Source organism: Schistocerca serialis, chromosome 2 (assembly GCF_023864345.2).
Source record: "Schistocerca serialis cubense isolate TAMUIC-IGC-003099 chromosome 2, iqSchSeri2.2, whole genome shotgun sequence".
Taxonomy (NCBI): domain Eukaryota; kingdom Metazoa; phylum Arthropoda; class Insecta; order Orthoptera; family Acrididae; genus Schistocerca; species Schistocerca serialis.
The window spans coordinates 708,540,218-708,558,422 of NC_064639.1; the positions used below are offsets into that span (position 1 = coordinate 708,540,218).

Here is an 18,205-nt window from a genome sequence, read left to right on the forward strand (position 1 = left end):
AGTTGTGGAGGAAGCTATAGAGATAGAATGTGTGACCAAGAGAAAATGGAAACTGCAAAACAAAATGAAGAGGGATTAATAATTAGTTATACTCACAAAAATAAAGTCCTAATTGCAACGACAGACAAGTTTTTGTATTTTTATTAACTACAACAGGAAGGCATTGTCTGGACATTGTACGTCCTTGGTTATTTACCGCTTCCCCTATAATGACCTTTTAGAAGTTCAACACTGTCATGATTTATACCACTGTTTTATGTTTCCTTATGTTCCCATTGAGGTTTGCTAGTTCTATAATTTATGCCATGATTCTAATTTTCATTTAATGTTGGCTTAGGTCTCACAGTTTTTATCACTAACACTTTATCTGTAATCTGACCCATCCGAAAATTATAGATGACACATTCAGATTGTGTGATAGGTTGCCAGCAGTCCCAAACTTGGAAGATGTTCCTGGTGTGCAGTTTGAATGTTGCCTGCATGCTGTTGAAGCTGATTTGGTGCATACTATCGAGAGGGTTGGCAGCGTGTCACGTCTTGGGCCTGTCCAAATTTGTGCTGTTGAAGAAAAACCTGGAGCTCTGCTCGTCCATTGGCAGCAGGTGTCACATTTATGTAATTAATTATCTTATTAGATTACAGGCTTTTACTTGTTTACTACCTGTGATCTGTTCTCTTACAATTTTGTGCATTATGTTGTATTGTCTTATATAGGGTTTGTAGGTTATTTAGACAGGATATTTCTGTGAATTTTTCCAGTCGGCAGGTTTACAACATATGGACCTTGCAACATCAAATCTGTTGAAAAACTAAGTGTCAGATTTATCTTTGTTTTATCTTCCTCTTGACCAACTAAGATTATGCAACAACTTCAATTCCTCTTCCTTCTCTGTTGTATTCTTTCTTTTCTCCTCACACTGTTTTTTCCTTTCTTCTGTCCATAGTGTTCCTGATTTATTATTTCTTCTACTGTGTGAAAGCCTTCAGAATTTACTATTTTGTTCTCTTTCTGATTCTTTGATGATGTTTCTTTCTAGTTCATTTCATATTCTTGTAATCCACTCAATTATAGATTTCTTTTTCTAGAAAAACAGGAATATTTGTTCTTTCTGGTCCTCTGAGGACGTTTCTTTCTAGTTCATTTCTTATTTCTGTAATCTGTGCTATTGTAGATTTCTTTTTCCAGAAAAGCAGGAATATTTGCTTCATTTAATTTATTTTTTTAGTTTTTTCAATGTTCCGATAATGCAGAAGTTATGTATGCATAATGAAAGGCATTTCCAAGCAGTCTGTTTTCTTGACATTTCTGTTGCACATTACTGGTCCTCAAAAGGTAGTTTTCATTTCTATCTATTTATTAAAAATTGTGTTTTGAGGCTGGTTCATGAAATTTAGCTTCACTTTGGTAGAAACAAGCTGCAAATTCTTATACAATGTCAGTTGTTTGGAGTGTTGTTATTTATGGCACATGAATGGTTTTGGATGAATCTTTTTAGATCAGATTTATGAACCAGTGTTTTTCTTCCTTTATATTTTATTTTTTATTATTTTAGGCTACATTTGATAGTGTTTATTCTCATCTGGTAAATATTTATCTTGAAATAAAAACAAAATCAACTATATGTATGGTAGATTTTTTCCTACCTAAATTTATGCACAAACAGATGTTGTTCCTTGTTCCAATACTGTGCAAGTAATTTGTTTCTAATTTGTGCTTTATGCTGTATGTCCAAAGCTGAGCTGCTCGTGGCTGCAAGTTGCAGTTTATGCTTTTGAGAATTCTAAATTTTGTCTGATGCAAGACATGATATATTTTTTTCTGGTGTAAAGGATTATTGTTTCTCTGCAAGAGAAACACTCTCAGCACTGACTGTGATTAATTTGGGAGAACCTCAGTAATGTGGCTTAGCAGGGTCTTTGTATTATACTGCAGCTTGAACACACCTCTGTGTTCTTCAGGTCTCAGCAAGATGAGGTATCTGCTCATATCTTGTGGAAGGATTCAGAGCATTATGCTGTTATACTTCTCTGCTTTTCTGAACACTGGAAAGAGCTTCATTTTTTACATGCTATTAAAACTTTTTTTGTGATCTTGCAGTTAGAATAACATCAGCATAATCGGACATACAATAGAAATGTTAAAAAGTGAAAGGTTCTGGTTTAATTATCCACTAGCATATTTTTGGTGATTCCTAATTTTGTGTCACTTTACTGTTACTAAATTATGAATTCTATGTAATTTATTTGATGCATAATTATGATTAGGTTTTGAGCTTGTCTGATGGTAGTGAACTGAACTAACATGCTCAAATTATTTACTCCTGACAGAGAGCCCTACATACTGTTTCAGCATTATTTTTCGTAATTTTATGACCCTTGATAATTTTTTTTTTCTCTCACCCGCACAGGTTTCAGTAGGTTCATAATATAAACAGGGTGACCATAATTACAGTTCCTGTTTCAAAACACAGTAGAAAGAGGACCACTGTTCAAAATGGCATCAAATTTGAGCAGCATAGTATTAATAGAGGAGGAAACGTCATGGGGAAAAAAAAGAAAAACAACATTTTGACCAATAGATGCTGCTGTAAGCATCAGAATATGCATGGCACACAGCTGTTTGCATTCGGAACACCCAACATGACTGTCCCCATGAAGATTGCACGCTGCTAGTAAAGCTTTTTTACAAGAACAGTAACTGTGCACTAATAGCCCTGCAGAAGTTTGACACTCAGGAGCATGAAAAAAGGCATCCTGATATCTGCTAAGGGTCTGGGGAAATGACTACGAAATTTAAAAAGACAGGTTCTTTTGAAGTGCAGTGTGGCAAAGGGAGGAAAGCCGTTGATCTGGTGTCTGTCGAAGACGTGGCTACAGCAGTGCAGGAGGAGTCAAGAGATGAGATGCAAACATGTAGTGCACAGGGAATTGCCTGTACATTGGACATACCTGCGAGCACAGTGCATAAAATCCTGTGAGACATTCTGCATTTTTATCCATACAAAACCACCCATGTTCAGGAGTTGCTTCCTGCTGACCTGCAACAACACAGATGTTCACTCTGGAATTTCTTGCTCGCATGGAAGTGAACAATGAATGGCCATGGATTATTCTGAGGAAAGATATAACCCATTTTCATCTCCAAGGTCATGCCAGTATGCAGAATATGGGTGACGGAAAATCCACAAACATATCAACTGATACCACTTCATTCTGCTAAGCTGAAGTGGTGGTGTGTTTGTGTCTGTTGGTGTCTGTTGGTAGTAGTTCAGCTTGTAGTGAAATTGAAATAGATAGTTCCCGTGAATTACTATGGGTAGAGGTTATACTCAGAGCTGTACCAAAATAATAATTGGCTCCTTCTACCAACCCCCCGACTCAGATGATGTAATAGCTGAACGCTTCAAAGAAAACTTGAATCTCAATACAAATAAGTACCCCACTCACACAGTTATAATTGGTGGAGACTTCAATCTACCCACGATTTGTTGGCGAAAATACATGTTCAGAGTCGGTGGGAGACAAAAAACATCTTCCAAAACTGTACTAAATGCTTTCTCTGAGAATTATTTTGAACAGTTGGTTCATGAGCCCACACGAATTGTAAATGGTTGCAAAAACACACTTGACCTCTTAGCCACAAATAATCCTGATCTAATAGAGAGCGTCATGATGGATACAGGGATTAGTGGACACAAGGTCATTGTAGCGAGGCAGAAAACTATATCAAGGGAAACCACTAAAAATAAACGCAAGATATATCTATTTAAAACAGCAGATAAAAATTCAGTTGATGCCTTCCTAAGAGGGAGTCTCCATTCCTTCCAAGCTAAGTATGTAAGTGTACACCATATATGGCTCAAATTCAAAGATACAGTATTGACAGCAATAGATAGATTCATACTGCATAAGTTAATAAGAGACGGGACTGATCCACCAGGGTACACAAAACACGTCAGAACACTATTGCAAAAGCAATGAAAAAAGCATGCCAAATTCAGAAGAACGCAAAATCCCCAAGACTGGCCAAGTTTCACAGAAGCTCCAAATGTAGTGCGGACATCAATGCGAGATGCTTTTAATAGTTTCCACAATGGAACATTGTCTCAAAATACGGCAGAAAACCCAGAGAGATTCTGGTTGTATGTAAAGTACACCAGTGCCAAAAAACAGGCAATACCATCACTGCATGATGGTGATGGAAATGTTACCAATGATAGTGCCACTAAAGCGGAGTTCCTAAATACAGTTTTCCATAATTCCTTCATGAAAGGAGATGAAGTAAACATTCCAGAATTCGAAAGCAGAACATCTGTTAGCATGAGTGACGTAAAAGTAGATATCTTAGGTGTTGCAAAACAACTCAAATCAAGTCTTCCAGTCCAGATGGTATACCAGTCAGGTTCCTTTCAGAGTATCCAGACACAATCGCGCCTTTCTTAGCTATCATATACAACCACTCACTTGACGAAAGGTCTGTTCCTAAAGACTGGAAAGTAGCACAGGTCACATCAATATTCAAGAAAGGAAATAGGAGTAACCCATTGAATTACAGACCCATATCACTGGCTTCAATTTGCAGTAGGACTTTGGAGCATATACTGTACTCAAAACAGTATGAACCACCTTGAAGAAAACTATTTATTGATACATAACCAACAAGGATTCAGAAAATATTGTTCTTGTGCAACACAGCTAGCTCTTTATTCCCATGAAGTAATGAGTGCTATCGACAAAGGCTCTCAGATCAATTCCATATTCATAGATTTCCAGAGGACTTTTGATACTGTTCCTCACAAGCGACCGTAAATCAAATTGCGTGCATATGGAGTATGGTCTGTTGTGTGGTTGGATTCGTGATTTCCTCTCAGAGAGGTCACAGTTTGTAGTGGTAGACGGTAAATCATCGATTAGAACAGAAGTGATATCTGGCGTTCTGCATTATAGGCCCTCTGCTGTTCCTGATTTACATAAATGATCTAGGTGATAATCTGAGCAGCACCCTTAGATTGTTTGCAGATAATGCTGTAATTTACCATCTACTAAAATCATCAGATGAACAATTCCAATTACAAAATGATCTAGAGAGAATTTCTGTATGGTGCAAAAAGTGGCAATTGGCACTAAACAAAGAAAAGGGCGAGGTCATCCACATGGGTACGAAAAGAAATCCGATAAATTTTGGGTATACGATAAATCGCACAAATCTAAGGGTTGTCAGTTCGACTAAATACCTTGGAATTACAATTACAAGCAACTTAAATTGGAAAGACCACATAGATAATATTGTGGGGAAGGTGAAACAAAGACTGCGCTTTGTTGGCAGAACACTTAGAAGGTGCGACAAACCCACTAAATAGATTGCCAACATTACACTTGTCCGTCCTCTGCTGGAATATTGCTGTGTGGTGTGGGACCCTTACCAGGTAGGACTAACTTAGGACAAGTGCAAAGAATGGCAGCCCATTTCGTGTTATCGTGCAATAGGGGTGAGAGTGTCACTGATATGATATGCGAGTTGGGGTGGCAGTCACTGAAACAAAGGCAGTTTTCTTTACGGTGAGATCTATTTCGAAATTTCAATCACCAACTTTCTCTTCCGAATGCGAAAATATTTTGTTGACACCCACCTATGCAGGGAGAAATGATCATCATAATAAAATAAGAAAAATCAGAGCTCGAACTGAAAGATTTAGGTGTTCCTTTTCCCATGCACCTTTCGAGAGTGGAATGGTAGAGAAGTAGTATGAAAATGGTTCGATGAACCCTCTGCCAGACACTTAAGTGTGAATTGCTGAGTAACTATGTAGATGTGTGATGCGGGTGGATGGCATCATTTAGCATAGGGGTGTATTTTTTCGAGGAAATAAGGCCTTCGGGTTCTCTTACCTGTACCATCACTGGTAAACACTATGAGACTCGTACGCAGACCAACATCATTCCAACTGTTCCACAGCATGGGTGTTGAAATATGGTATCCCGGCTAAGACACAAAGTTGAAATCTGCTCACTATTTTTATTTACTTTAATTTGGCATATTTCGTTACAGTACCTTTTCCGTTAGATGTTTACAAGGCGATATTGGCCTTGGCTTCAGTTGTCTAGTGGAAGTATGATTCCACAATGCATCTTTGTCGGCTGCAGAAATGACCTGGTTCAATGTGTTTGCCTTATTTTTGGTGCTTCAAATACCATTTCTTCGAATGTGGTTTCTTCCTAAAGTTTATATAAAAAAATAGTAACATAATTCAAAATTATTTATGACGGCGACCTGCACATTGTCGTACCAGCAACACACACCACGAGATCACTGCCGACTGAGTATAGTCAAAGACGACTCCAATGTCAAAGACATTTTACACAACACACACGCTTCCATTTGTAATCAGTCTCTTTGCCATTCTTTGACACATTTACTAATAGTAATCAATATGCTTTCACTCTCAAAAATATAAGTAAATTAACATGTAATAAGGCAAATTATAATAAAAAAATTCTGACAAAAAATATAAGAAAACATTCACAATTTGGTATTGACAAATCCGGTAGAAAATAACACATCTCCCAGATCCATTACAACTGCTCCCCAGGGCTTTTGTTGTTATGAACATATACAACAAAATCCCGAACACTCTCAGTAATGGATCTGTATTACACAATTAGTACATTAATAATGCAGTCTGATAACCTCTTCCAAATTCGGACTCTGAATCTGTGGACTTGTTACTGGCTGTTGTTGCAATGATACTTCCCCATCAATCTCATACACAAAAAATTCAAGTAAAGAAATTACTTAACATGACAAATATACACGGTATAAAACATACATGAGAAATATTCTAACATACAGCATACAGATTGAAAATAATAAAATTTAATTTTTTTTTATATTAATGTTAATTTCATTATGCTTACATATTGTACAGTAAAAATGATACTGGACATATATAGTGTAGTGTTTTTTTTGTATATTTTACTTCTGATTTTTTTTATTTTATATATTTTTTTTACTCGTGGTTTTTTTTATATATTTTTTTCCTTATAATTTTCTTCTTTTAGTTCAGCTAAAAATACATCAGTATTATCTAAATTTTTTACAATTATTTATGTACACTTGCCTCTCTACTACAATATTACTACAAGTCACATTCTTGTGAAGAGTACTTTCGGTCGCCACATCAGTATAAACAACAATAAATTGCTCATATATCATGAGCCTTTATCTAAAATTGGTTTTGAAACTTATACCTTTGCATGCATGTCCTCACATGCATGCCTTCACCCACAGGGAAGACTTATCTTCCAAAAATTTGAAAAATTCGGAAATGCTTACTATGGAGACTTTCTTTCTTTTTTATTTTTTTTTATTTTTTTTTTTTTTGTAAAAAAGTAAAAATAAATCTTTCTCTCATTTTTTGTTACAACAGTATTTTTTCATCGGTTTCAAGTAACATGTGACATCAAATTATTAATTTATACATGCAAATATACATACTTGGTTGTACAGGTAGTTTTGTTCTAACAAGCATATTCCAGTGGAGGACTTTTGTTTTAGATGATAATAGGTTATTTAAATTTTGAAATTATGATTTCTGTTAATACAGTTTCAAAGAGACAACATTCCTGAGACCAAATAATTTCTTTGACTTAGGGTATACCAAACGATAAGCATTAGGGTGTGGATTTTCTATGACTTCAAAAGGCCCAATATAGATATCAAAGAATTTTTTAATTTCTGAAGTTAACATTTTTGATTTTTCATGAGATTTGACCAGAACAAGATCCCCAATTTTAAAAGTGGTTAATCTTACCCTGTTGTTATGTCTTTTATTCCTCTTTTCCCCTTGTTTCCTCATAGTTTCCCTGACAATATCTTCTCTCTCTTGCATAGTTAAAGGTGTACATTTAGGAAATTCAATAAGTTCTGATATAAGATTTGGAGGTCTAATATTAAACATAATCTCATACGGTGAAAATCCTGTGGAACTATGTTGTAGACTATTCATAATATCTTCAAAATTTCGAATGTGCTCAAACCAGGTTCGATGTTTATGGCTACAATAGGTTCTACAAAGTCTCCCAATTTCCCTCATATATCTTTCTGCAGGATTGGTGGATGGACAATAAACAGATATAAGTATATGCTTCAATTTTGATCTTTCAATAAACTTTTTCCAAATTTTAGAGGTGAACTGTGAACCATTATCTGATAATATAGCTTTTCAATTTTTATTATAATTTCATGGCTAGTAGCTTTTTTCACTGGATATAGTTTAATTAATTTTGAAAATACATCTACCATAACAAATATGTAACAGTGACCACCTTTACTCTTTGGTAACATTCCATATAAGTCCACTGCGATAAGATCTAAAGGTTTTTTCGGAATAATGTTTTGCATCTCTCCACCACATCTTTGATTGCTCACTTTAACTCTCTGACATTTGTCACAGGTTGCCAATTCTTTTCTTACCTTCTTTCCAATATTGTAAAAATAAACGTTTTCTTGTATCTTTTGAATGCACTTCTGTATCCCATAATGACCAAAACTTTCATGTATGTAAATGATCAGCTTATCAGCATCTGCCTCTGGCCAACAGTTTCCAATTATCAGAATCTACATCTGTTCTCCGAAATAAAATCCCCTTATGTAATTTGTAAAATTTATGAAGTTTCTCATACCCCTTCTTGCCTAAACATTCTTGATTAATTTCCAATTTTGATCTAAATTTTGTTTTTTTCTAATTTTGTTACACATAGCTCTAATTGTTTTCTCATTTTCCACCCCTTTCAAGTATCTAATTTTAAATTGCTTTTCCTCCTCTTGTTCAAAAATCTCCTTTTCTCCCCCAATTGGTAACCTTGAAAGTGAATCAGTTACTACATTCTCAGAACCTTTTATGTGTTTGATTTCAAAGTCAAACTGTTGCAGAAATATCGCCCATCTGATCAATCCACTGTGGTATAATTTGCACTCTTGTAAGTAACTCAAAGCTTTGTGATCCGAAAATACTATGGTTTTATGTCCAATAAGGTAAATTCTAAATTTTGTAAAAGCCCAATGAATTGCCAAAAGTTCCTTCTCTGTGACTGTATAATTTTTCTCATGCTTGAGCAACATTCTGCTTGCAAATGCTGTGGTACAATGTATCTTAACTCCATTCTCTACTCTTTCTTGAAATAACTCTGCTCCAAGCCCATAATTACTGCTATCAGTGTTCAAACAAAATGGTAAATTAAAATCAGGTCTGTGTTATAAGTGTTGCTTCCTCAACTCTTGCTTAATTTTATCAAACTCTTCCAGACAACTTTTATCCCAAACCCAAACAGCGTTTTTCTTAAGTAACTGACTTAAACATGGTGCATTCAGACTCTGATCACTTATATGTTTTCGGTAATAACCGCATAACCCAAAGAACGACTTTAATTGTTTTTAATCTTAGGAGTAGGAATTTCTGAAATTGCTTTAATTTTTTCTGGATCTGCCACAATTCCCTTGTCTGTGACAACATGACCCAAAAATTTTAATTCAGAAACTGCAAATTTACATTTCTATAATTTCAATGTCATCCCCCCTTTTCTAAGTTTTTCACAAACTGACTTCAAAATCAAAAAATGTTCCTCCCAATTTTGCCCTGTAACCAAAATGTCATCTACATAAATTATCAGTTTAGACGCAAGTTCTTGCCCCAGTACATGATCCAAAGCTCTTATAAATTCGGAAACAGAAGAATTTAACCCAAATGGCGCAACACAATATTGGTAACTCTTACCATTGTACAAGAAAGCAGTGTGTTTCCTAGAATTAACCTGATGAAAACCCGAAGTTGGATCCAAACTTGACATATATTTTACATCTGTAAATTTATAGAGTAACTCATCAATATTTTCAGGATGGTCTGTCTGTCTGAACAAAATTTTGTTTAAGTGTCTAGAGTCCAAAACCAATCTTACTCCACCATCTTTTTTCGAAACAACTACTAGAGGATTATTATATGCACTGATACTCCTTTCTATTATATTACATCCTTCCATCTTTTTCAGCTCTTTCTCAACAGCAGGTCTTTTTGATATTGGAATACTGTTTGGTTTTATGAAAAATGGTTCATGAGGTTTTACCTGAAGCTCACACTGATAACCCTTTACCCTACCAGGTATGTCGCTGAAAACATCACTGTATTCCCACAGCAGATTTTCTAACTTGTTTTTGCTCCCCAGATAAATTTTGTGTTTCTGAAATTTTCAAATTTACTAAATTCCCAAATTCAACTTCATCAGTATCAAATCTATGAGTTTCAATATTCTCCAATCTATTTTCTTTTAGTAAATTGATACTGTCAAAATTTCCATTACTCTGATCACCAAGTGTGTTCACAAAATTTGTCTGAATGTATTCCCTTTCACTAGTTTCTATCAAAAGTTTTCTTCCAACCCAATCAAATGCTGTATTTACTTTTACTATCCAATTCATACCCAAAAGAAAATCCTCATTAAATTCCTGAATTACAAAACATCCATGTGTGAACAACTTGCCTTCAATTAAAAATGTCACTAAAGCCTGGCTTTTTACCAATTTACTGCTCTTCCCAGTAGCACCTTTTATCTTTACCCCAACAACTGGCATTTCAACATAATCTTTCCCCACTTTCAATTTCTTGCTTAACCTTTCAGATATTCCCGAGATCTCACTTCCTGTATCAATTAAACATTTACCAATCCATGGCCCAATTTGAACTTTTATATAAGGACTGCAAAATTGATCACTTTTCTCAGAACCTGTATCCTCATGTAATAAATCACTTTCAATTTCCCCAAACCTATACTTATCAGAATCATATGGTATATCATTACATGTATTATTTGTCACAGTTATAAAATTTGCACAAGATACAGAATTGTCATTAGTACTCTCTATTATCTCACATAGCCAAGAATTTTCATCCAAATCACATTGTATGCTATTGAAGTACTTATCCTTCAGCTTTTCAAAAATAAAATATCTCATCTTTTTCCACCACTCAGGACATACAGTTTCACATACATTAATAAGCATCTTTCTAAAGTTCTTGTCAAAAGAAATAGTTTCACTATTCAGCCATAGATTCATAAGAAATGTGTGTGTCATTAGTATCTGTCAAAGTTTCACTTAGGCTAGAAGTTGTACATGTGTCATCATTATTTGTGTAGTCAGATTCTTTACCAACAACATCAAAATTCACACTTTCACATACACCCAGCTTGTGAGCCTTATTCATCCTGGTAACATCCCTGGGAATTTCTATAATATTCTCACTATTTAATCCATTTTCAACCATGTGTATAGCCAACTCCCTATTTAAACTAATGAAATACCTTTCCTCAACATCACCATCAATACCATTACCATCATTGTCAACTTTATTATCAACATCATTATCATTACACATATTCAGGTCATACACATTCAAATTATTCCCCAAAATATAATTTCCCCTTTCTAAAGTTACCAGATCCCTTTCACCAATATTTTCGTTCTCACAGCATGCATTCTCTCTTTCATTCACACACATCTCTGAACTACTACAAATTACATCATCTGACAAAGTGTTGTTCTGTTAAATTAAATGAATCACAATTACTTTTATGTACTGCATGTTCTTGTTTACTGAAAATTTTATCTTTATCAATATCATCATTATTTTCCTCTTGAAGTTTCTTCAATAAGTAACAACTAATGACCTCATGTGATAGCTTAGGTTTGGAACTGTCATGTTTGGGTTTATGATAGTCACATCCACTAGTCCTTTCATCATGCTCACCTTCTGCCTCAACCTTGCGGACCGTCAAGGGGCGTCTACTCGTTTTTTATTTCCTGAATTACAACTGGTTACTGCTTGAACTACTGATTGTGGTTCTGCCAATGTCTCTGATCAACATTTGTTCCCATTCCTATTCCAAACATTATCTGATTGTTGGTAGTTTCTATTGTACTGATCTCTAGCAAAATTTCTGTGATTTTGATCCCTAAAGTGTTCTCTATTTTGTTGATTATTTCCGTGAAAATGTTGTTCTTGTTTTGGATAAAAATTATGGTCCTTCTTTTGAAAATTGTTATATCCCCCTGAATTTTGACTGACACCATGATAATTGTTTTGTTTCCTTTTTTGAAAGTTATCATTTCCCCAATTTTGACCATTACCTTTCTGAGTAAACCCACCGTGTGTTCTTGTTATTACCCTATCCAACTTTTCAATATAATTGAGAAACTGCTCTACATTACTATCAGGACAATGAACTAAACTCAACTGCATTGCTGGTGGCAATCTTCTCTTTAAGGTATCAATTTTGATCAAGTCATCCAAAGGTTTTGTTAAATGAATAAGTTTTTGAAGTTCACTTTTGCAAAATTGTTTCATGTTCCCATCTGATTCTCTATAGTTTCTCCCATTCAAAAATTCACTTTTGATTCTAGTTTGTTTAAGATCATCCCAAAAATTTTCCAGAAATTTTGATTCAAATTCTGAAAAGGTCATCCCCAAAGTTACAATCTGGTTTGCCCAAGTCAAAGCTTCCCCTTCCAAGAATTTTTTCACAAATTTAATTTTCATATCATCTGGTGAGTGAAGTAAAAAACAATCCTTACAATACTGTATAAAATCAACGGGATGTAAGGGTCCATCTACCGAAAAGTGCTTCACTGGAATATTAGATACAAGATTGCATGTGTTGACATTGTGATTTTTGCTTTGAAATTCAATGTCAAAACTTTCAATTTTTTCGCTAAGTTCTTTGACAGATTTTTTGTTTTCTAAATCATTGCACTCTACTTTTTTTTCTAGAGTAACCAAACGATTGTCAGTTTCTTGTTGTACATTTTTTACTAAAACTGTTGTATTCTCATCCAAATTTTTAATTTCCCCTTTTATCTCATTAAAATCAATTAAATTTCTTTCCCTATCTACCAGTAACTCATTTTTTACAGTATTAATTTCATCGCTCAATTTAGCATCAATTTCATTTACTTTTGCTCCCACAGATTCAATTTTTTCCTCAACACTGCCAACTCTGTTCGAAAGATCACCCACTTGGGTATTGACTGCTTGGACTTGCAACAAAATGTTATCAATTTTTTCATCCCAGTAAGTCTTATTGTCGTCTACTGATTGTTTAATTTCTTTCGTGAAATTTACAAGAAAACTTTTTAAATCAAATTGATCGGTTCTTTCTATTTCATTTGACCTGTCCTGATTTTCGAAGTCTATTAAATTACTACTTTCTACTTTAGGCACAATACTCTCGAAAATCTCATAATTCATTGTGAAGAAAAAAAATTTATACACAACAATACAAAACAAGATAACAAGATTGTTTTAACAAAATACGAGGGTTTCGTGACTTATCTGGAACACTCTTCTACTGTTGCAAATCCACATTTTCCATCCATGTGATTGTTGAACAAAATTCTTGAAATTACTTCTTCTGTCGTGAACTACTTTTTTTTTTTTTTTGCCGAAACATTTCTTCTCCAAAACTTTTACTTCTTGATAACACAAATACTGTAACACACATTCTGAAAAAACTGGTATTAACACACAAAAATTTTCTTCCTCGTAGCACTGTTGAAGATCTCGTGAACACACTATCCCGGCTACAGTCCCCAGTTGAAATATGGTATCCCGGCTAAGACACAAAGTTGAAATCTGCTCACTATTTTTATTTACTTTAATTTGGCATATTTCGTTACAGTACCTTTTCCGTTAGATGTTTACAAGGCGATATTGGTCTTGGCTTCAGTTGTCTAGTGGAAGTATGATTCCACAATGCATCTTTGTCGGCTGCAGAAATGACCTGGTTCAATGTGTTTGCCTCATTTTTGGTGCTTCAGATACCATTTCTTCGAATGTGGTTTCTTCTTAAAGTTTATATAAAAAAAATAGTAACATAATTCAAAATTATTTATGACGGCAACCTGCACATTGTTCTACCGTCAACACACACCACGAGATCACTGCCGACTGAGTATAGTCAAAGACAACTCCAGCGTCAAAGACATTTTACACAACACACACGCTTCCACTTGTAATCAGTCTCTTTGCTATTCTTCGACACATTTACTAATAGTAATCAATATGCTTTCACTCTCAAAAATATAAGTAAATTAACATGTAATAAGGCAAATTATAATAAAAAAATTCTGACAAAAAATATAAGAAAACATTCACAATTTGGTATTGACAAATCCGGTAGAAAATAACACATCTCCCAGATCCGTTACACTGTGTAGGTAGGAGTATTTTTGTGCAAGATGGTGCTGTACATTGCACAGCCAGTGAAGTGGCTGCTGCAGAAGCATTTCAGAAATGTTATAATTATCAGCCATCATATCCCTACAGCCTGACAGTCCAGATCACCTAATCTTAATCTGTGTGATTTCTGGCTGTAGGGTTATCTGAAAGATGTTATGTTCAGTGCTATTACGAATGTAGCTGAATTGGAGGCATGCATTGGACAACACATTCTGAAGACGCTGTAATATCTAGTTGAATGCGCTGTTTCTAGATTTCAACTTGGGGCAGAAAACGGAGGATAGTATATCGAATATGTCTTTCACCAGTGTGATGACGATTAGAAAGTGATGTCATTTTGATTTTTATATGGTTTTTGGCTGCAGGACAATTAATAACTGATGTCATTTTGCTTTCTACAGTATTTCATGGTTTTTTGATACCTTCTGCTTAATTGTATACATAATTGCTCCATCATGAAACATTTATCTCTGTGTGTCCCACTAAACATTTGTAATAATGTTCATTAATGAAAAGCTCCTTGTCTCTTTTGTTAATGCTACAATATTATGATGCAAAATCTGATCCCATCAATTGTTGTTAACTTCTCATTTCTCATGAAGATACATTATTGTGTATGTGTACCTTCAAAGAAAGAGAGAAAGGGGGGCCGACACCACAGTAAGCTAAATGTGTTGTAGACTGCAGCAATTATGCATGTAAACAGGCGGCTGCAAGTACCAAAAATGATAGCAAGTTGTAGAAATTACACTGCTGACTAAAAACGGCAGCCACCTTTATGTGAGGCAGAAAAATAAATTACAAACTTCCTGAAACATCAGATTTTAGATGCAAATTTCTCCAAACTTTGAATAGGAATCATTTAAAAAATCATAATCTGAAACTTTGAGCATAAGCATAAGCAATATTAGGCCTATATCAGAAGACTGGATTACCATTGCTTTGAAGGCTCTTGGAAAAATGCATTCAGACATACGAGTAAGTTCAGAAACTGACTGGCAGCACAGGGCATATGGCATAAACCAAGGCTATAAAGATCGGGGTCAAAGAAGAGCAAGAAAATCATATTATAGCTTGCACAGGATAGAGTGACCTATGCGCAGTGACCAGTTTTTGTCCAAAGCGCTGGGCGAGTTCATTCGTTTGTTTGTAAGGGGAGTGTTTTCTGCCTTTCCACTGGTCAGTGATGACAGAATAGAGGCACACACCCTGCAGTCTTTCTCAACCAATTTTACACAAACTGTTTGATAAAAAAAAAATCATGTTTGCTTTACTTATAGCTTTATACGTCAGGCAGTTATTGTGATATTTACGTGAAAGTACGACACTGTGCGAAATTCAGAAAAGTGTGCAAAGAAAAATAGAGGTAGCTATGATTTTGCATTTGGTGCATATTACATAATATGTTGTTGTGCATGAAACATTGAATTTTTCATTAGACTTAGATAGAGGCATCTATCTGTCACCATTGTCGAGGAAATCGATCTGATGTAGCACACTCATTTGCAATTGCGCCATGCCAGCGATAAAGCCAGAGTGAAATAATATTGATGTGCATCTTCATATTTTTGCAGCACAAAGATTGTTCCATAAAATTTTGGATGTGCAGTCACATAAATTCAGCTTCTTCTTCTAATATTTTGGCTGAATACTGTCCAGCCATCTCCAGAGTGAGGCACTTGACAGTGAGGTTACTGAACTCTTTAAGTTTTTTATTAGGATGCCCTGACCATGGCATAGTTTCAAGGTTTGCCAGGTTAGTACATTTTGTAAAGTTGTCTGCCATGAATAAGATTTTAAGGAAAGCTGGTGCTGCTATTGTTAAGAAGAGGATCTGTGCATCTAAAGATATCTGTGGAGTTACCCTTTTGTGAGGTAGCCACATTGAGACAGATGACAAAGTTTAGCCGGCTTGAGGTGTCTTCGCAGCAAGAAACTGTTATTCGACACTCAGTTATTAATCTGACAGATAAAATTTGGATGATGCCGATGGTGGTTTTAAGTAAAGGACTGAACTTTGCACCCACACCAAAGGTTTTACCAATACCGGCTTTCATCATGCCGTTGGAGAAGCTGTTCGCCCTCTTTCTGTGGAATCAGCGGAAGAAGTAAAGACGCAAAACTTGTTGAGCAGTTATGAAGGCTCACCCACAAAGGAGTAACATATCTGTGGCAGAGAGGTCTGCACCATGTAAGCTTCGCCAGGATTCTGAGACGATGATTCTTCCAGCTGATAAAGGTAATGCTACTGTTATAATGTCTTGTGACGACTATTGTGAAAAATTGAACATTTTACTGAGTGTCAGCACATACTGGAAGATCAGTAAAGACCCCACCAACCAGGTGGTAAGGAAGACTGCTTCACTTCTGAATGCCTGCCCCCTTCCACCAGAAGTTGGGCGAAGATTGAAATCAAGTGGTGCCATTCCTCCAAGGCTTTATGGACTGCCAAAGATCTGCAAGAATGATGTTCTTCTACACCCTATAGTGAGTAACACTGGCTCTCCAACCTATGATTATGCCAACCACTTAGCGTCATTATTAAGGCCTTTGGTGGGAAAATGTGTTCATGACATACATAACTCTGTGGATTTCATTGACGAACTCAAATCACTCAAACTGAACAATTCTGATATGTTAGTCATTTTCGATGTAGTGTCGTTGTTCACAAAGGTTCCTCTTTCGGAATCATTGTCTCTCATTGGAAACACTTTTGATAAAAAGATTGTAGCTTTATTTGAACATGTTTTGACCTTGATGTATTTTTTATTGAATAACGAATTTTATGAACGGACTGACAGTGTTGCCATGGTTAGTCCTTTGTCACCCTTGGTGGCCACCTTTTTTTATGGAGTACTTCGAGGAGAAAGCACTAAAATCTGCTAGCTTGAAACCCACAGTGTTTTGGAGGTATGTAGATGACACATTTGTAATGTGGCCCCGTGGTGAAGACAAACTAAAAGAATTTTTAAATCATCTGAATTCTATCCACAGACAAATTCAGTTCATGATGGAAATCGAAAAAGATGGATGCCTTCCATTTTTGGATGTGTTGGTATGGCGTAAAGATGATGGCACTTTGTGACCTGCAGTATATCGAAAACCAACCCATACGGATTTATATTTATATGCAAATATGCAGACGATGAGTGCACTCAGAACTCTGGTACACAGAGCACACGTCATTGCAGGCGAGGGCAGTCTGGGGACAAGCTTCTACACTTGAGAAGAATTTTTGAAGCCAACAGCCACAGCAGATGCGTAAGGCACTACAAATCAAATCAACAGTGAGCACAAGAAAAGACACGGAAAGTTTTAAATGTGTGGCTTTCATGCCATATGTGGGAAGCATTTCGTCCAAAATAGGACGGATCCTGAGTAAACACAAAGTGAAAGCGATTTTTCGCCCTCCACCAAAGACTGCAGCACTCCTGGGTTCCGCTAAAGATGATTTGGTGCTTCGTAAGCCTGGGGTTTATAAGATCCCCTCTGAGTTCAGCCATTCATACATCGGACAGACAACACCTACAGTCCAGGAGAGACGCACAGAGCACCGTAGGTACACCCGTCTCTTACAACCTAATAAATTTGTGGTGATGGAGTACTGTATTGACACTGGGTGCTCTATGGTGTACAATAATGTCAAAATTTTAGCCTCGACTTCATCTTTCTGGGACTCAGTAGTGAAGGAAGCAATTGAAATTCAGTTGGTGATGAATCTAATTTATAGAGATAGCGGCTTCAGCTTGGACAAATCATGGAATCCGGCAATTTCAGTAATTAAATCACAAAGACGTCGCAACGGTGCAGCTCTCCGTGACACATCAATATCACCGTGTGGATCAACTGCGCAGCCATAGATTTAATTTCCATGCATATGTTACACCTCTTTGCCGCCTATCAACGTCTCTAGGATCTTG

General features: G+C 35.8%; 1 protein-coding gene across 1 annotated transcript in view; it reads left to right on the forward strand.

Annotated features, from left to right (window-relative positions):
• LOC126457877 (cytokine receptor-like factor 3) overlaps positions 1–18,205 on the forward strand; it is a 139,140-nt gene that overhangs the window by 44,281 nt on the left and 76,654 nt on the right. Inside the window, exon 3 of the mRNA XM_050094546.1 lies at positions 422–602. Within this exon, the coding sequence (XP_049950503.1) occupies positions 422–602 (181 nt within the window). The remainder of the gene's footprint in view (positions 1–421; positions 603–18,205) is intronic.